Here is a 21,611-nt window from a genome sequence, read left to right as displayed (position 1 = left end):
CTGGAGTGGGTTGCCATTTCTTTCTCCAGGGGATCTTCCCGACCCAGGAATCAAACTGGGGTCTCCTGCATTGCAGACGGATTCTTTTACAGCTGAGCTACCAGGGAATCCTTTGTAAGAAGACTACCAGGGAAGTCTTCTATTTAAAGTAAACTGTATTAAATTAAAGATGCGTATTATAAATCCTAGACTAACAACACTAATAAAGTGGATTCACTTAATAAACCAAAAGTGGAGTTAAAATGGCATCCTACAAACACAACAGAAAACAGAAAAAGAAAAGGAACTGAAAACAGATGGAGCAAATATAAAACAAACAGCAATACAGCAGATCTAAATCCAACCAGATTTAAATCCCATTTAACTACTGATAATTACATTAAGTGAAAGGATCTTAATAGTAGTAGTAGTGTTAGTCGCTCAGTCCTGTCCAACTCTTTCTGACCAAATGGACTATAGTCTGCCAGGCTCCTCTGCCCATAGAATTCTCCAGGCAAGAATACTGGAGTGGGATACCATTCTCCTCCCCAGGGGATCTTTCTGACCCATGGATCGAACCCAGGTCTGCACCATTGCAGGCAAATTCTTGACCATCTGAGCTACAAACGATCTTAGTATTCTAATTAAAAGGCAGAGATTGTCAAGTTGAATAAAAACATAAAACTCAATAATATTCTACCTATAAGAAACCTACTTTAAATTCAAAACACAGATAAGTTAAAAGTGAAATGAAAATCTGTTTTTCCAAATGGAAAAAGAAACCTGGGCAGGCCATATTAACGTCAGAACAAAGTAGAATTCAGAACAGCGGTCCCCAACCTTTTTGGCCCCGGGTACTGGTTTTGTGGAAGACAATCTTTCCACAGACCTGGGGTGGGGGATGGTTTCAGGATGATTCACGCACATTAGCTTTATTGTGCACTTTATTTCTGATCTAACGCTGTCACTAATTCAACAGGAGGTACTGTCCCCAGCCCAGAGGATGGGGACCCCTGCTTTAGAACATCGAATATTACAGGGACTAAAAAAAGAACTTCTCATATGAATACGGAGAAGGCAATGGCACCCCACTCCAGTACTCCTGCAGGGAAAATCCCATGGATGCAGAAACCTGGAAGGCTGCAGTCCATGGGGTCACTGAGGGTAGGACACGACTGAGCGACCTCACTTTGACTTTTCACTTTCATGCATTGGAGAAGGAAATGGCAACCCACTCCAGTGTTCTTGCCTGGAGAATCCCAGGGACAGGGGAGCCTGGTGGGCTGCCGTCTATGGGGTCACACAGAGTCGAACACAACTGAAGTGACTTAGCAGGAGCAGCATACTAATACAGGGAGAGATTCACCAAAAAGGTATACCAATTCTAAATGCTTCATGTACTTAAAGTTTCAAAAACACATATCAAAAACTGATAGAACTGAAAGGAAAAATTATAACTGGGTATTTCAGCACAATCTCAGAATTAATTAGTAAAAAAGAAAATCAGTAAGAATATGGAAAATCTGAACATTATCAACCAATTTGATATAGTTGATATATTTATTTCACTTTACCCAGTGATACTAGAATGCAAATGCTATATTAGTGCATGTGGACATTCACTATGATGAACCAATTTCTGGTCTCTAACACAAGTCTCAATTAATTTCTAAGGGCTGATGTCACAGAATATTCCACAAAGTGGAATTAAACTAGAAATCAGTAACAGAAGAGAGAACTTGGAAAAGTCTTCAAATACTTAGAAATTAAACAATATATTTCTAAGTAACCCAAGAAGAAATTACAAAGGATATTAGAAAATATTTTTAATTTAATGAAAATATATTTGTCAACTGAAAAGAATGCAAAGCTGAAAGCCTGAAGTTTTATTCGGCAGACTTACTGAAGACTTGTGTCCAGGATACAGCCTCTCAGATAGCTCTTAGGGCCTGCTGCAAAGAGGTAAGTGACAAGTCAGGATATACAGGAGTTTCTGTGGGGGGCAAGAAAAAAAAGAAAAAAAAAAACCCCAGGTATCCAACATCAAACAATTACTGCTAACTATATTTTAAAAACCAGACATCTCAAGTTAATGAATTTATCACTTTTCTATGTATGGGAAGATGCAAGAGTCTGGACTTACTGAAACTATTCACTTGATTTGCATCTTAGCAATCTACTGCCAGTATTCCAATTTTCTCCATTCTGAGCTCCTTACCCTCAGGGTGCATTGTCGGGGTGGCTGCAGTTGCTGATGGCTTGATGGTGGGCAGCCTGTTTACTGAAATGGCAGGTGACACGCTATTCATTCACTTCAAAATGTATGGGATGTACATAAATTATGCTTACAGAGATATGTATAGTTTTATACAACTGTATTAGAAAAGAAGAAATATTTGAAATCAGTAATTTATGAAAAAGATTCCACCTGAAGAAATTTGAAAAAAAAAAAAAAAAAGAGCAAATGAAACCCAAACTAAGCACAAAAAAGAAAATTAAAAAGTGAAATTCAATAGAAGACAAAACAAAAAGGCGGGGGGTGGAGGGGATATCAACAACAAAAAACTGCTTCTTTGAAGTTCAATAAAATTGATAAACTTCTTAAAAAACTGGTTTAAAGAAAAAAAAAGAAGAGAGAATATCACTACAGATTATACAGACATTCAAAAGATAATAAGAGGATACTAAAATAACTTTATGGCAGTAAATTTGACAAGCTATGCCTTGACAGATACAAATTACCATCTTATCAAATTTTAAGCCAGAGAATTAAAAGACACATAACTTCTGTAGAGTCCACAAAAATTTCCACATCCCTAACTGATATGGAAAGAAGAGATCAAGAAAGAGGAAAGAGATTTCCAGTCAGCCTGTAAAATAAGAGATCTGTGTTGATAAGAATGCATTAGGGAAGAACCCAGAATAGTCAAGCAGAAATTGCAAATAATAATGGTTAACACTTAAATATTTACTATACACCATGCATTAAAGAATTTTAAATGTATCAGTGCATTGCCTTCAAGGTAGATAATATCATTACCCTGCTTAACAGATGAGGAAAATTAACAATTGTTACAAAACTACTACCACTACCCATAATCATTTATGGATTATCATTTATGGAGTACTGACCAAAAGTTCCACTCCTTTATAAGACCTTCACATATATTATCTTATTTAATCCTTACAACTGCACTGTGACACAATTATATAATTAGTATCTTATTTCAAACATGACAAAACTATATTGAGTAACTTGACTAGTCACAAGCTAGAAACTTTAGTAAGTGGTTTAGCTAGGCCTGAAACATGGTTTAGTTTGATTTCAAAGTCAGTGCTCTTAACCATTACATAATACTCTTAAATTGCAGAATTACTCTGAGAATAGGTCAAGACTTCTCCTCCAGGCAACTCCTTACCTCACAAATATTATGGGGCAACAAAATAAGCTTTTCTTGAAAAGTAAGCTATGACAAACCTAGAAAGGGAGTTAAAAAAACAGAGACCACCTTGCTAACTAAGGTCAATATAGTCACAGCTAGGGTTTTTCCGGTAGTCATGTATGGATGTCACAGTTGGACCATAAAGAAGGCTGAGCACCGAAAAATTGATGCTTTTGAATTGTGGTGCTGGAGAAGACTATTGAGAGTCTCTTGGACTGCAAGGAGAACAAACCAGTCAATCCTAAAGAAATCACCCTAAATATTTATTGGAAGAACTGATACTGAAGCTGAAGCTCCAAATTTGGCCACGCAAGGTGAAGAGCCTACTCACTGGAAAAGACCCTGATGCTGGGAAAGATTAAAGACAAAAGGAGAAGGGGGAGGCAGAGGATGAGATGGTTAGATAGCATCACCGACTCAATGGACATGAATTTGAGCAAACTCCAGGAGATAGTGGAGGACAGAGGAACCTGGCAGGCTGCAGTCCATGGGGTCATACGACTCAAAACAACAAAAAAAGCACAAGACTAATGAGCTATAGAGCACATATTGGAGATAGCTGGCGTTAGGAATCAGGGGTAGAAGTGGGGAAGAAAGGTTGTTTTAACAGCAAAAGAAGAGCCTAACACAAGAGAAGACTCTACACATGGACACCAGATGGTCAACACTGAAATCAGATTGATTATATTCTTTGCAGCCAAAGATGGAGAAGCTCTATACAGTCAGCAAAAACAAGACCGGGAGCTGACTGTGGCTCAGATCATGAACTCCTTATTGCCAAATTTCGACTTAAATTGAAGAAAGTAGGGAAAACCACTGGACCATTCAGGTATGACCTAAATCAAATCCCTTTTGATAACACAGTGGAAGTGAGAAATAGACTTAGGGGACTAGATCTAATAGACAGAGTGCCTGATGAACTACGGATGGAGCTTTGAGACATCGTACAGGAGACAGGGATCAAGATCATCCCCATGGAAAAGAAATGCAAAAAAGCAAAATGGCTGTGTGGGGAGGCCTTACAAATAGCTGTGAAAAGAAGAGAAGTGAAAAGCAAAGGAGAAAAGGAAAGATATAAGCATCTGACTGCAGAATTCCACAGAACAGCAAGGAGAGATAAGAAAGCCTTCCTCAGCGATCAATGCAAAGAAATAGAGGAAAACAACAGAATGGGAAAGACTAGAGATCTCTTCTGGAGAAGGCAATGGCACCCCACTCCAGTACTCTTGCCTGGAAAATCCCATGGACGGAGGAGCCTGGTAGGCTGCAGTCCATGGGGTCGCTAAGAGTCGGACACGACAGAGCGACTTCACTTTCACTTTTCACTTTCATGCATTGGAGAAGGAAATGGCAACCCACTCCAGTGTTCTTGCCTGGAAAATCCCAGGGAGGTTGGGGCCTGATGGCTGCTGTCTATGGGGTCGTACAGAGTCAGACACGACTGAAGCGACTTAGCAGCAGAGATCTCTTCAAGAAAATTAGAGATACCAAGGGAACATTTCATGCAAAGATGGGTTCAATAAAGGACAGAAATGGTATGGACCTAACAGAAGCAGAAGATATTAAGAAGAGGTGGCAAGAATACACAAAAGAACTATACAAAAAAGATCTTCATGACCCAGATACTCATGATGGTGTGATCACTCACCTAGAGCCAGGCATCCTGGAATGTGAGGTCAAGGGGGCCTTAGAAAGCATCACTACGAACAAAGCTAGTGGAGGTGATGGAATTCCAGTTGAGCTATTTCAAATCCTGAAAGATGATGCTGTGAAAGTGCTGCACTCAATATGCCAGCAAATTTGGGAAACTTAGCAGTGGCCACATGACTGGAAAAGGTCAGTTTTCATTCCAATCCCAAAGAAAGGCAATGCCAAAGAATGCTCAAACTACCACACAATTGCACTCATCTCACACGCTAGTAATGCTCAAAATTCTCCAAGCCAGGCTTCAGCAGTACATGAACTGTGAACTTCCAGATGTTCAAGCTGGTTTTAGAAAAGGCAGAGGAACCAGAGATCAAAAGGCCAACATCCAGTGGATGACTGAAAAAGTAAGAGTTTCAGAAAAACATCTATTTCTGCTTTATTGACTATGCCAAAGCCTTTGACTGTATGGATCACAATAAACTGTGGAAAATTCTGAAAGAGATGGGAATACCAGACCACCTGACCTGCCTCTTGAGAAACCTATATGCAGTTCAGGAAGCAACAGTTAGAACTGGACATGGAACAACAGACTGATTCCAAATAGGAAAAGGAGTATGTCAAGGCTGTATATTGTCACCCTGCTTATTTAACTTATACACGGTACATCATGAGAAATGCTGGGCTGGAAGAAGCACAAGCTGGAATCAAGATTGCCGGGAGAAATATCAATAACTTCAGATATTGGTTATATCTGAGGTTATAAGGTGGCAGATGACACCACCCTTATGGCAGAAAGTGAAGAGGAACTAAAAAGCCTCTTGATGAAAGTGAAAGAGGAGAGTGAAAAAGTTGGCTTAAAGCTCAACATTCAGAAAACGAAGATCATGGCATCTGGTTGCATCACTTCATGGGAAATAGATGGGGAAACAGTGGAAATAGTGTCAGACTTTATTTTTGGGGGCTCCAAAATCACTGCAGATGGTAACTGCAGCCATGAAATTAAAAGACTCTTACTCCTTGGAAGGTAAGTTGTGACCAACCTAGACAGCATATTGAAAAGCAGAGATATTACTTGCCAACAAAGGTCCGTCTAGTCAAGCCTATGGTTTTTCCAGTGGTCATTTATGGATGTGAGAGTTGGACTGTGAAGAAAGCTGAGCGCTGAAGAATTGATGCTTTTGAACTGTGGTGTTGGAGAAGACTCCCGAGAGTCCCTTGGACTGCAAGGAGATCCAACCAGTCCATCCTAAAGGAGATCAGTCCTGGGTGTTCTTTGGAAGGACTGATGCTGAAGCTGAAACTCCAATATTTTGGCCACCTCACGTGAAGAGTTGACTCATTGGAAAATACCCTGATGCTGGGAGGGATGAGGGCAGGAGGAGAAGAGGAAGACAGAGGATGAGATGGCTGGATGGCATCACCGACTCGATGGACATGAGTTTGAGTGAACTCCGGGAGTTGGTGATGGACAGGGAGGCCTGGCGTGCTGTGATTCATGGAGTCGCAAAGAGTAGGACACGACTGAGCAACTGAACTGAACTGAAGAGTCTAAATGGGTGCAAGGCACGTGTCCAGAGATGCTGGCTCTTCTGAGTACCGCTCTCCTAGATATTCTCGGTCAAGCAGCAAATACAGCACACATCAAACACACCTTTGAATGTTTCAGTCTCTACTTTATACTGGCACTTGGAGGCAGGCACAATTGCCTGCAGTGGAGATGTTTTTGTAACCATTGCAAATTTGATAATTTAAAGCAAGAAACAGTCCTCCACAACACATGCTCTAATTTATATTTCCATATACAAATGATTAGCTTAAAAACTTCTAGGATTTACCCTTTTTTTGTAATCCATGTAGCAAAGGATATTTAAGTGTATACTAATACTAGCAATATAAAGATAATATCCCATCATTTTCTGCATCTTTAATGTGTACAGTGTATATATCTATTCCCTACACATGAAAAATGTAAAACAGATTTTCCTAACAATTTGACAAATGCTTTCAAAATTCAGATGCTTTTTTATTTTAAAGCTAAAATCCTTTTGTACTATACTTTTTGTCTTATATTTTCTCGATTTATCATCAATTATAAGTTCAACATATATTTCCTGAAGGCCTACTATGTACAAGCCACTTGACCTAAGGGGCTTGTATGTATGGTTATTCTTTCTTGTAAAAGTAGTAATGTGTATCAACATCAGTTCAGTTCAATTCAGTCACTCAGTCATGTCCAACTCTTTGCAACCCCATGGACTGCAGCCTGCCAGGCTTCTCTATCCATCACCAATTCCTAGAGTTTGCTCAAACTCAAGTCCATCAAGTCGGTGATGCCATCCAACCATCTCATCCTCTGTCATGCCCTTCTCTTCCTGCCTTCAATCTTGCCCAGCAACAGGGTCTTTTCCAATAAGTCAGTTCTTCACATCAGGTTGCCAAAGTACTGGAGCTTCAGCTTCAGCATCAGTCCTTCCAATGAATATTCAAGACTGATTTCCTTCACGATGAATTCGTTTGATCTCCTTGCAGTCCAAGGAACTCTCAAGAGTCTTCTCCAATACCACATTTCAAAAGCATCAATTCTTCGATACTCAGCCATTTTTTTTATTTTGGCGTTCAGTATATTAACATAGGTTCCTTTGTACTTATATTTGTAGGCCATAAAGAAAGACCATTTCATTTATGTTTATAAAGTAGAAAAATCCTTATTTCCTAAACAAAATTAAGACATATATTGTAGTTGAATAAGGGCTTCCCTGGTGGGTCAATGGTAAAGAATCCGCCTGCCAATGCAGGAGATGTGGGTTTTATCTGTGGGTCGGGAAAATCCACTCCAGTATTCCTGCCTGGGAAATCCCATGGACAGAGGAGCCTAGTGGGCTACAGACCTCGCAAAGAGTTGGAAACAACAGCTAAGCAACAACAACAACAGTAGTTGTATAAATTAGTCATGTTCATAAATACTGATGATTCTGAGAAGCTATTTATTTCAAGGTTTTAGAGCAGGAGTCTTTTTTCATTTCTCTGTAAAGGGGCAGAGAGTAAGTATTTATGCTTTGAAGGCCACAGAATCTCTCTTCCAACTATGCAACTCTGCCTCAAAGTACAACATTAGCTGTAGACAATATGCAAATGAATGGGTTTGGCTGTGGGTCCCAATGAAACTTATTTACAAAAACAGGTACCATGCTTGTTTGACCCATGAGCCATGGATTGCCAACCCACGCTCTAGAGAATGCTGTTGAAAGGATTGAGAACTACCTTGCTACTCCAAGCTATGCCTTTTGGGTGTATTATTTGGAACTGAAAACACCTGAGAAACAGCAGATGCAGGAAGACTTCTCTGACCTCCACCTTTCTACCCAAAAGCAGATCATAAAATTTCCTATGAGAAAGGAACCATCTCTGTGCCAGTAAGGGAAGAACATTCTCATTACTGGAGTCTGGGTATGAATCTATACAAACCAATCTACTAAAATAACCCTTATCTTCCATTAGTTTCCCATATATGTTTTCCTAGTCACTTTCCCACAGTTTCTGCCCCTTGCCCAAGCCCCTCTGTCTCATTACTCCTCCACAAATTTATTGTCTTAATTAAAGTATATAAGCTCTCAATTGTAACTGCTTATTTGAGTCTTCATTTTCTTTATGAAGACTCCCATCTGTACAGAAAAATATTAAATAAAATTTCTATGCTTTTCTCCTGTTAACTTCTCTTATGTCAGTTTAATTCTCAAGCCTATGAGAACAGAGGAATTTTCCTCCCCTGTCTAGTGATTTTCCTTTAGTCTGTGTTTTTACATTATTCATATTGGTAAAATAAATTGCAAGAATAAAGCATGTCCTCAAGAGAGGATAAAATGGTGTTTCAAATCTGATACCTTCACAATTCGTATCAGTTTATTTTTCAAGTCCTAGAGGAAAAAAATGTAATTTTTGTTTAAGCATTTCACTAACTTATACCATGAAACTCTTTTTAACCCATTAACTACTAACATCTTGTAAAACTAGTGTTTCAGGAACATATTATATGTGAACTCAGAGTTAAGCAAATTTAAATCTCATGGCTACAAGTATGAATATGAATTTAAATTGTATACAGAAATATGATATATATAAGAAATGGGTTGTTTTGTGCATGGAATCCTTTTGTCAGCTTGTTTGCTTGCCATTAGGGCTTCCCTGATAGCTCAGCTGGTAAAGAATCACCTGCAATGCATAAGACCCTGGTTGGATTCCTGGGTGGGGAAGATCCCCTGGAGAAGGGATAGGCTATCCACTCCAGTAAGTTTCCCTTGTGGCTCAGTTGGTAAAGAATCCGCCTGCAACACAGGAGACCTGGGTACGATCCCTGGGTAGGGAAGATCCCCTGGAGAAAGGAAAGGCTACCCACTCCAGTGTTCTAGCCTGGAGAGTTCCACAGACTGTGTAGTCCATGGGGTTGCAAAGAGATGGACACAACTGAGCAACTTTCATTTTTAGCTTCCCTGATAGCTCAGTTCGGAGAAGGCAATGGCACCCCACTCCAGTACTCTTGCCTGGAAAATCCCATGGGCAGAGGAGCCTGGTAGGCTGCAGTCCATGGGGTCGCTAAGAGTCGGACACGACTGAGCGACTTCACTTTCACTTTTCACTTTCATGCATTGGAGAAGGAAATGGCAACCCACTCCAGTGTTCTTGCCTGGAGAATCCCAGGGACGGGGGAGCCTGGTGGGCTGCCGTCTACGGGGTCGCAACAGAGTCGGACACAACTGAAGTGACTTAGCAGCAGCAGATAGCTCAGTTGGTAAAGAAGCCACATACCTTTTACAGAAAAAAATGAAACAGGTGCACACTCCCAAAATTTCTCATTATTTACGTATACCATCTAGTTGTATTCTCGTTAATTGAGTTTTTCTACATGTACACACAGTTTCACCAGTCAGATACATGGATCAATGGTTTTTTCATTCAGTAAAACTTAATGGATACATGGAAAGGTGTAGTTTGGGCCTATTCCTCCCATTTGTTAGTAACTAAGTGATTCCTATCATTTCTTTAACACATTCTCTGCCTCAATAAAATAATCATGCTCTTAAATACATTCTCCTAAATATGGAAGAGGGGAGGTGGAAAGGGAAAGGAAGAAGAGAAGAGAGTCAACATCTGTAAACAACCAACATTTGTTCAGTGTCAAGAATGTGCCAAGTGCTCCGGATACATTATCTTGTAACAATTCTTCATTGAAAGTTTTAATGCCATGTTATAGATAAAAACTAGAGTAAAAGAGGTAAGTAAATCATCCAAAGTAACAAAATTATTAATTAACCTACTTAGTTTGAACTTAGTCCCGCTCAGACCATGGTCTTTCCATGACACAGCAATGTCTTCCTTGAAACAGAATCTTCTTGGAAAGTTGAGGAGAAAAGTAGTACCTTTTCAAATATCTGATGATGGCTGGCAGATGCAACCTGGACTAGACTTGTTTTATGTAGCCTTCAGTGTGAGAACTAAAATGAAGGGGTGGAAAGCATAAGAGATTGTTCCCAATTAGATATAAGAAAATTTTCCAACAAGCAGTTCAAAGAAAGAACAGGTTGCTCTGAGGAGTAAGAGAGGACTTTTCTACGACTGAGTGAACAACATTTTGGTGAGATGCCATCTAAGACAAGCAAGGATTGCATAGATTTTTAAGAATCTAGAAGATTTTTTAACATTAAGATAACATGAATCTAAGAAAGCAGTGCAAAATCAGCATACTCTTATATTACCTTTTAATTTCAAACCATGAGGAAAAGTTTCTCATTCTGTTAAGAAAAATGTCAACAACTTAATTCAAAAATTCCCAACTTCCAAAAAGTACATCTAATTTATTTTATTCTCTACCAAAAAAGACAAAAAAACAAAGACAAAATCCTCAATAATACACCAATAATAAATAATGCTTGTTTCCAGTTATACAACTATTTCTAAATGGGTAAATACTTGAGGGAAAAAAATTGAAAATTACTATAATGGGTTTTTGTTACTTTTCTGCAATGCAGGAGACCCAGGTTCGATCCCTGGGTCAGGAAGATCCCCTGGAGAAGGAAATGGCAACCCACTCCAGTATTTTTGCCTAGAGAACTCCAAGGACAGAGGAGCCTGGCGGGCTATAGGCCATGGAGTTGCAAAGAGTTGGGCACGACTGAGTGACTAACACTTTAAGGAAAAGTTAAATTCCAACTCCGTGTTTTTGGCAGAATTTTGGTTACTTCTGTAATGTTATTCTTCCAAAACAATCATTACAATGCTTGTAAGTGTTCTTCGGCATTCAAAATATATAGTCTGAAGTACAAATCAGGAACCCTACCTTTGTGCTTAAAAGAAGCCATTATTAAGAGAAACAGTTAATTTCAGTCAAATTAATTTTTTGAATATCATTTGTTTGTACCTAAAAATTAGAAACTAAATTTATTTTACAATAAACTTTCTAAAGTTTGACACAGTATTTTTAACAAAAGCAGTCACATTTAGTCATGATAGTCATTATAGAAACGTTTGACATATTTGCAAACAAAAACAAATCTTATAATTATTTTTCCCATACTCTGCTTGTAACAACTTTTCCAAGGACAAAGGCCTTATAAATGGCTTAATCAATGTTTTGAAACAGTCCTTTTCTACTTCTACATTAGTTGAATGCTAATGATTATAGTTATTACAGTTACTATTTTATTTTTGTCAGAAACAGTTGAGATGTACCAGGAAAGAAGTAAAGTAAGTGTGAAAATCTTAAAAATTGATTGCTAAAATGTCAGTTAAATCTATCACAAACTTTAACAATTTTAGATATAATAGATATAGTTATTTAGCAAAACAAAATATGTAAAAATATATAAGTAGTGCCTAATATATCCATTTATAATTATTACATCTCTGTCTAGCAATCTTTATACACTTAATAACACTATCTAAAAGTAAATATGTTTATTCTACAAAATTAAATCTCTATTGGCACATTTTAAACTAGAAATGTCTTCAGTTCAGTTCAGTTCAATTGCTCAGTTGTGTCCAACTCTTTGTGACCCCATGAACTGCAGCATGCCAGGCCTTCCTGTCCATCACCAACTCCACCAACTTCACTCAGACTCATGTCCATCGAGTCGGTGATGCCATCCAGCCATCTCATCCTCTGTCGTCCCCTTCTCCTCCTGCCCCCAATCCCTCCCAGCATCAGTCTTTTCCAATGAGTCAACTCTTCGCATGAGGTGGCTTAAGTATTGGATTTTCAGCTTTAGCATCAGTCCTTCCAAAGAACACCCAGGACTGATCTCCTTTAGAATGGACTGGTTGGATCTCCTGGCAGTCCAAGGGACTCTCAGGAGTCTTCTCCAACACCACAGTTCAAAAGCATCAATTCTTCAGCGCTCAGCTTTCTTCACAGTCCAACTCTCACATCCATAGGTGACCACCGGAAAAACCATAGCCTTGATTAGACGGACCTTTGTTGGCAAAGTAATGTCTCTGCTTTTCAATATGTTATCTAGGTTGGTCATAACTTTCCTTCCAAGGAGTAAGCGTCTTTTAATTTCATGGCTGCAATCACCATCTGCAGTGATTTTGGAGCCCCGAAAAATAAAGTCTGACACAGTTTCCACTGTTTCCTCATCTATTTCCCATGAAGTGATGCGACCAGATGCCATTATCTTCGTTTTCTGAATGTTGAGCTTTAAGCCAACTTTTTCACTCTCCACTTTCACTTTCATCAAGAGGCTTTTGAGTTCCTCTTCACTTTCTGCCATAAGGGTGGTGTCACCTGCATATCTGAGGTTATTGATATTTCTCCCGGCAATCTTGATTCCAGCTTGTGCTTCTTCCAGCCCAGCGCCTTTCATGATGTACTCTGTGTATAAGTTAAATAAGCAGGGTGACAATATACAGTCTTGATGTACTCCTTTTCCTATTTCGAACCAGTCTGTTGTTCCATGTCCAGTTCTAACTGTTGCTTCCTGACCTGCATACAGATTTCTCAAGAGGCAGGTCAGGTGGTCTGGGTTTCCCATCTCTTTCAGAATTTTCCACAGTTTATTGTGATCCACACAGTCAAAGGCTTTGACATAGTCAATAAAGCAGAAATAGATGTTTTTCTGGAACTCTCTAGCTTTTTCGATGATCCAGTGCATGTTGGCAATTTGATCTCTGGTTCCTCTGCCTTTTCTAAAACCAGCTTGAACATCTGGAAGTTCACGGTTCACATATTGCTGAAGCCTGGCTTGGAGAATTTTGAGCATTACTTTACTAGTGTGTGAGATGACTGCAATTGTGTGGTAGTTTGAGCATTCTTTGGCATTGCCTTTCTTTGGGATTGGAATGAAAACTGACCTTTTCCAGTCGTGTGGCCACTGCTGAGTTTTCCAAATTTGCTGGCATATTGAGTGCAGCATTTTCACAGCATCATCTTTCAGGATTTGAAATAGCTCCACTGGAATCCCATCACCTCCACTAGCTTTGTTCGTAGTGATGCTTCCTAAGGCCCACTTGACTCACATTCCAGGATGTCTGGCTCTAAGTGAGTGATCACACCATTGTGAAATGTCTTGGTTAACCAAAATTAGGTAAAATGGATACTATTCTCTTTTTACAAGGTATTAATCACCTTGGTAAATAAAAAAAGATACACAAATAAAATTTAAAAACTGAGTATGTTGATCAGGCACTGGTAAATACATCTGAGTGCAGACCACAGTAAAAATAATCTTTGAAAGAAATCTATGCCTATATAAATGTTATCAGAAACTATAACGGAAATATACTACACTAATTACTCACCAAACATGATTAGCACAATGAAATGAAAGTTAATCTTGAATGTTACAAATCTGTAACTAACTTATTGATTCCTTTAATATTAAATATGACTTTTCTGACATGAATATACCCATTGTAAAGTGAATGATAATCTCAACTCTTATTGGGAAGCACATTAAGGTGATTTCAGGTCAATTTAGATGACAGATTAAATAACTCCTAGTCACACTATTTCGATCTGTTGCTGGTCAGTAACTACTGCCAAGTACACAGCATTAAGCTGAAGGACACTGTATTTTTAGATGTCTGTATCCAAACAGCCAGTTTCTAAGAAGAGATCCTCCTGTGTTTCATATTCTCCTTTTGTCACGGCACTTCTAGTACTGCCTTTGGTGGATCCTTGAGTTCACGTGCTGTCAAGTTTATCAGGATAGGCACATAACCGCTATTGATAAAAGCAACAATGTATTTTTTTTTAACTAAAATGTTAATTTACCTTATTGTACTGCAAATTAAAATCTTCCTACTAGATGCATAGGATACAATGAGCATGAGTGATCTGGTTGTTATTTTCTTCACTGTATAATGTACTTTTTCTTCCTTATGTACATATTTCTATTGAAATAGATACAAATACCCAGCTAGGGAACTAGCCAAGGAGCACATCACTTTTTCATTTCCTGGAGGTGGAAAATGGCCCATCTCCTTGCTTCCAGTACTTTTTGCCTCAGGGCCCAACAATCCTCCACCAAAGCACATTTATGCCCCTAATACCCTGGTTTACACATTGTTAAGACAAACACTGTCAGAAAATCTAAGAATATACCATAAGTTTTGTGATACATTTGATACAATGGAATACAGAAAACAAAGACATTCTTCATTTGACACACTTACAAAATTACAATGAATTTTAAGACATTGAAAGCTGCCATTATGATTATCTCACAGTATCTGTTATTATAATAAAATAAAAACCCATTATAAAATACATTTAACAAGTCTTTACTATTCATACAAAATAGTCTAAAAGAAAAAATTATATTTTCTATGAAGAATCAAAAACTCTTCTGAAAGCCTTTTGTCTTAGTAATTAAGATAATAAAGCTGTAATGCAAAGGGAGTAAGGTTAATTACTACCAAGATCTTAATATTCAAAACAATACAAAGGGTCAAATGACTAACATTCATTAGGGATGTTTATTTTCTAAATGTGATGAACTATTACTTACTTGTGAAAGAAATGTGTATTTGTCTACTTGATTTAATTGCTGACTGTTTAATTTAGTTGTGTATAGCTAATTCTCAAGTATTCAAGGTCCACTCATGCAAGATGGAGATCATTCGAGATCACTGACACTCATTTTTCTTAACAACTTTGAACAAACCACTATCTATCAGTCTGCCTTCAGTGGTGAAGAAGAGAGAATTAGTACAGGCAAACAGGAAATAAATTCTATTACAAATGTCCTTTCTACCATCAACTCTATGGAAGATGTTTTTGAAAATCACATTATAAATGGTTGTTATATTATCAGGGTAGCTCACAAAAGTCTATAAAATCCTTAATGTTGCTAAACTTTCTGAACTAAATATAGATCCTCAGATTAGGTGATAACATAGAAGAAACTTTTCTAGTGAGTCAACTATAGGTACAGTTTTACATGAGTAAAGTTAATCTTAAGCGCATTCTCCTACCACTCACGACCCACATCCCCTCAGATCTCTATCTTATCTAAAGTTGTCATTTGGGAGCCAAGGACAACTGGGATGGAGAAGGAAAGCAGGAACAGAATTAAAAGAAGGGTGATTCTCTTTAGGCCAGTTTCTAAATAAATGGATACTCATGTGCTGAATACTGAATGAACTCTGTTGACATTCAGTTCTTTCAAAATATGGTCCTAATTAAACAAAATATGAATTACATCTGTTGATACCTTATTCATTACATTTCCTGGGGACAAAGTTCCTTTTACAAGAACTCACAAGGTTGGCCAGAGGAACTATAACTATGTTAAGACGAAGGATTTTAAGGTCAAACAGAACTATATCCAAATTCTGGCTTTGCCACTTACAAGATGAAAGATCTTAGGCAAGTTAATTAAACCATTTTGAACCTCAGTTTAATCTATGCATAAAATGGGAAAGACAACTTTTTCAATGATAATTATTATCTGATAATGATGATTACAATTAACTGTGAAACATGAGGTTTTACAGCGGTTTGCTGGTGCCCCCTGAATATGGAAAGGAGTAAATGGACTTAAGACACATTTAAGGGACAGAACAAACAGCAACTAAAAACTAATTATATATGAATACTGTGAGGGGAAGAGAATATGAAACGGAAGGAGAGGAGGGAGGGATGAAGGGAGGAGAGACAGAAAAAAAAAAAAAGCCCAAGAGTCTGAGCCAATGTTATTGAGAATACAGTGGCATTAAGATATAAAACCTAATAGAAGAACCATTTAAGAAAGGGGTGAATTCAGTTTTAGACAATGTGTTAGAGACCCAAGTGGAGCTACCTTACAGGCAATAAGATGTTGTTTTGTAACTCAAGAGGAAGACAAAGATATTTGGGGGTTACTTGCATATAAGCAATATTTGAAAACCATTATGGTACACTGAACAGTAGGAAGTGCGGGTCCAGCAGGAATTTGTAACAGGGACAGAATCCTAGAGATAGGTCTAGGAAGATAACAGCAAAAGATTTTCAAAGGAAGTGATCAGAGAGATTGAAGGAAAACCAGTACACAGTGATGGTTGGTCCAAAAGCAAAGAAAAAAGGTTTCAGAGACCTAAATATCACAAATAAGTTTTTTTAAAAAATTAGGATGATGTGAAAATTAGGACATTTTAGTACATTTTGCAAGAACAGGTGCAGAGCATTTGCTAGAGTACAAACTAGAATAAAGTAGATAGAGGAAAAAATAAGGCAGCGAAGAAATAAAGAGTGGCAGTTGACTTTTTTTATTATGGTAAAATACACACAAAATTTGCCATTTTAACCATTTTTAGGAATAGAATTCAGTGGCATTAAGTACATTCACACAGTTGTGCAACCATCACCACCATCCATCTCCAGAACTTTTTCATCGTCCCAAACTGAAACTCTATACCCATTAAACAATAATTCCACAGCCCCTCCTCCCTCAGCTCCTAGAAATCACTGTTCTATTTTCTGTGTCTATTCTTGGTATTCTGTGACCATTCCTGGTACCTCATGTAAATGGAATCATATAGTATTTGTACATCTGTGTTTAACATTTCACTTAGTATGACGTCTTCTAGGTTCAGTATGTTTCAGAATTTCCTTCCTTTTTAAGGCTAAATAATACACCATTTTATATATATGACATATTTTGTTTATCCATTTTTTTGTCAATGGACATTTGGGTTGTTTCTATCTTTTGGCTATTATGAACAATGCTGCTATAGACACTGGGTTACAAAATCTGTTCAAATCCCTGCTTTTAATTCTCTGGAGTTTGTAGTCACAAGTAGAATTGCTGGATAATATAATAATTGTTTTGTTTTGTTTTCTGAGGAACCACTGTACTATTTTCTATGGTGGTTGTATCATTTTACATCTCCACTAACAGTATACAAGGGTTCCAACTTCCCCACATCCTCTCTAGCACTCATCCTTGTCTGGCTTTTTGATAATCGCCATCGTAATGGGTATGAAGAGGTTATCTCACTGTAGTTCTGGTTTGCATTTCCCTATTGACTGATGTCTATTCAAGTCCTTTGCTCATTTTTAAAATGCATTGTTTGTTTCTCTATTGTTGAGTTTGGTTACAGCAGGATTGAGGATGACTTTTTTTAAGGACCAAAAACATCTAAATCAGGAATGGAAAGTGTAAAGAAAAGAGAGAAAGGCATGATAGATGGAACGATGTAAGCAAGGTTTTCTATGGTATAATTCACACACTTCTTCCTTTCAGATGGACAAAAAAGATAAAGACTTGTGACAATACAAATAAGTTTGAAAGAACGGGAAGGTACACTGAAGGTGTTTTTGTCTAATTTTCTCAAGACTTAGGAGGCTAAGTCATAAGCTGAACAGGAAAGCAGATAGAAGTGGGGAAGAGGCATAGAGACTATAGCAAATATTTGGAACATCTGCAATTGAAAATTGGTAAGAAGCCTAATTAGATTTATTCAGCAGCATTTAACCCAGATGAAGCTGTCAATGTCTTCACTGTTGCTTCTGTTATTGTCATTGGCATCATCATCATCATATTTCCAATACATAACTTGCAAAAGAAAGATTAAGAGACCTGTCCAAGACTAGATAGCTATTAACTGGCAGAGATTGGATTCAATCCCAGTCCACCTTATTACATTATGCTGTGACCTAAGAAATGCTAATGAACTTTACAGTTTTAAACATAAATCTTTCTGTTTTATTTTAATTCTTCTGAATAAAATCCTAGAGGTGGAGTGGAATTACTATTATTGGTTATGAATACACACACACTAACAAACTACTTTTCAAAAAAGCTGTATTAACTTACATTCCCATTAGCAATTTAAGAGCATGCTCATCTCACTGCCTCTTCACCAACTATTCTCATTTTTAAAATCTTTTCAATTTTGGTGAAAACTGGTATCTGTTTGTTTTTATTCTGGAATACTTAACAGACTAATGAGGCTTAAACTTTTCATTCCTAATACAGAAATTTAATATATCAGGAACTATATGACAAATTTGTAGGTAGACAGAATTTTTCAAACTTACATAAAGTTAATGAAATATCAGTATTGAAATATTGATTACTATTTTCAAATAGCTTTACAGTTTCATGTATGCCTTGAAAAGTGACATTTTGGGAAGCAGGTCTCATAAGTTATAATATGAAATCTGATATGAACTTATATGAATGTAAAATCACATCCCAGGTGATATTAAAGGAATAACACATGACCTTCAAGCAGTATAATTTCCATTACTTGTCTTATAATTTGAAAATAAATAAGCAGTATGTTATTTTTCACTAGACTTCAGTTTTAAAGTCTACAGTTAGGGAAAACACTGTAAGAATTTAAAACAATCTCAGTCAGTCTCTAGGCAGGGAGAGTTCTATGGATGCTGTCTTTTTATGAGTTTCCAGTATTGATAATTCAATAGGCACAATTTAAAAGAGAAATGTCAGAAGTTTTCTACTTGATAGACTTTTCAGTCAACCTTTAGTAAAGTTTAGCTATAATGAGGCAGGCATTACTAGAATAGAAAAACATAAACATGTCAAAATAGCTAGAGTAAAACAAGATGAAGAGCTATCACAAAGAAGGACAGAGCTAAAAAACTGTCCAAATACATGTCACATAATGACAGAAGCTAGAACTGCAGCATCTAAGACAACATCTGAGAATGCAGCAAAGTGAGAAGAGGTTCTCAATTATACATATTTTAAATATTACATTATAAGATTAAGAGACTAGAGCATACCGATAAACGGTTTTATTGGCAAACACTGCAAATAATTACCTCCAGTGGTACTCAACATGGGGCAGTATTACCCTCCATGGGACGGGAGGAGTTCAGAAAAGGCGAGTGCATTGTTTGGTCTCACAATGAGTGAGAAGTACTCACGGAAACCAGTGTTTGGAAAGACCAGGATGCCAACAACCCTGTGATACACAATCCAGTCTTGTACAATGAAAAGAACAGTCTCACTCAAATGCCAAGAGTACCCACAAAGCACAACAATGGACATACCAGGAAACTATATGGATTGGTTGTACTAGAAAAAAAAAAAAAAATACCTCTAGGATTTAAAAGGAACAACAAAGCATAGATGAAACAAAATTTTGCAAAACAGACTTCCATGTTATAAGCCAAGGCCTATTAGGACACAGTGCAGTATTTCTTCCCAGTAAACTGAATCTTCAATGGATATATATAGCTCTATAGTAATCTTTTGGGTAGCTTGTCTGAATGAAAGAAAATGGGTTACACTATATCATCATTATGTACCCTGCAGAGATGCATTAAAAAATATAGATTTTGCAATCTACTAATCTTATTAAAATATTAAAGGATTTATAAGAAGCCTTATAACTGAAACAGTGGGATCCAGGGAAAGCCTGGAATATGGATAAGAACACAGTGGAGAAAACAGTGGATAATGTATCTCTGTCAAGACAAAATATGAGAAAGTTAAAGTTTTTTAAACAACACACAGGTTTGGGCCTTTGTTTACACTTAGCCTTTGCCTTAGTAAAGGGTCTTGAATTAATAAAGATAAAATTGTTTCATGATGTTGATTCCCAGAATAAATCTCTCACATATCTTAAATTCCAGGAAAGTATCTACTAAAAGATGTCTAATCAAGATGTTCAAATCATGCATATTTATACTTGTTTAATATAGAAACAAGCTGAGACAGCAAGATAAATTTAATTTCACAAGTGAGGACAATAATCATCAGGACCAAGAACAGATTCACTGGAGGTTTAAAATTCAGTTCGTACTTATAGAGTTCACACCGTATCTTTGCTGCTTTCATAGCACAGGGTACTCACTGCTACAAAAGCCTGCAGTGCTAACATGTCCAGGTTCAAATCTTGGCTTTGCCATAGAACTAGATATTTGATTGTATACAAGTTGTCTCTTGTTCCTCTGCCAACATTGTTATGGTTTTGTGTCTACCTTTATGAGAGATATTGATCTGTGATTTTCTTCTCTTGTGATGTATTAGGTATCAAGGTACACTAACCTCATTGATGCTTTCGAATTGTGGTGCTGGACTCTTGAGAGTCCCTTGGACTGTGCTACCTGATGTGAAGAGTTGACTTAATGGAAAAAACCCTGATGCTGGGAAAGATTGAAGGCAAAAGGATAAGAGAGCGGCAGAGGATGAAATGGTTAAACAGTGTCACCAACTCAATGGACATGAATTTGAGTAAACTCTGGGAGATGATGAAGTACAGGGAAGCCTGTCGTGTCGCAGTCCATTGGTCACAAAGAGTTGGATATGACTTAGCAACTGAACAACAACAACACTAACCTCATAAAGTAAGTTAGGAAGTGTTTTCTCCTCCTCAATTTTTTGTGACTGTATACCATTTTTTACTTAAATGTTTGACAGAATTCACCAGCCATGCCATCAGAGTCCATACTTTTCTTTGTGGTAAAATTTTAATTTATAAATTCAATTGCCTAACTTGAAAATCTATTTAGCTTTTCTACTTATGTTTGGACCAGTTTTAATATTTGAATTTTTCTAGGAATTTGTCCATTTCATCTAAGTTGTCTAAAATTTGTTGGAAAAAGGTTTTTATAAACTTTACTTATAATTCTTTTGATTTCTAAAGGGGATCTAGTGATGCCCCCTCTTCATTCTTGATTTGGTAATTTTCTTCTTTTATTATCTTAGTCTAACTGTGTTACCAAACTTGTCTATCTTTTCAAAGTAATAACATGGTTTCATTGGCTTTTTTTCATTTAATTTTTATCTTTAGTATTTTACATCTAGTAAAGACTTGGAGAAAGCAATGACACCCCACTCCAGTACTCTTGCCTGGAAAATCCCATGGATGGAGGAACCTGGTGGGCTGCAGTCCATGGGGTCACTAAGAGTCGGACACGACTAAGCGACTTCACTTTCACTTTTCACTTTCATGCATTGGAGAAGGAAATGGCAACCCACTCCAGTGTTCTTGCCTGGAGAATCCCAGGGACGGGGGAGCCTGGTGGGCTGCCGTCTATGGGGTTGCACAGAGTCGGACACGACTGAAGGGACTTAGCAGCAGCAGCAGCAGCAG

At 37.5% G+C, this 21,611-nt stretch overlaps 1 protein-coding gene across 3 annotated transcripts in view; it reads right to left on the bottom strand.

The window, feature by feature from the left end:
• The window catches only part of PIGK (phosphatidylinositol glycan anchor biosynthesis class K), a 144,076-nt gene that overhangs the window by 14,068 nt on the left and 108,397 nt on the right, over positions 1-21,611 (bottom strand). The window contains exon 11 of one of the 3 annotated variants that reach the window (XR_008715849.1): positions 10,382-10,558. The exons of 1 other annotated variant lie outside the window; for it this stretch is intronic. Coding sequence is in view for 1 of the 2 variants with exons in the window: in XM_055585435.1 (XP_055441410.1) it covers positions 1,911-1,931 (21 nt within the window). In the remaining variant the exon portion in view is untranslated. Of the gene's footprint in view, positions 1-1,882; positions 1,932-10,381; positions 10,559-21,611 lie in introns of all 3 variants that reach the window. One more of the 3 variants, XM_055585435.1, reaches the window with a different exon arrangement.

The sequence above is a fragment of the Bubalus kerabau genome, chromosome 6 (genome assembly GCF_029407905.1).
Source record: "Bubalus kerabau isolate K-KA32 ecotype Philippines breed swamp buffalo chromosome 6, PCC_UOA_SB_1v2, whole genome shotgun sequence".
NCBI classification, from domain to species: domain Eukaryota; kingdom Metazoa; phylum Chordata; class Mammalia; order Artiodactyla; family Bovidae; genus Bubalus; species Bubalus kerabau.
This window is presented reverse-complemented; position numbering and strand designations above follow the sequence as displayed.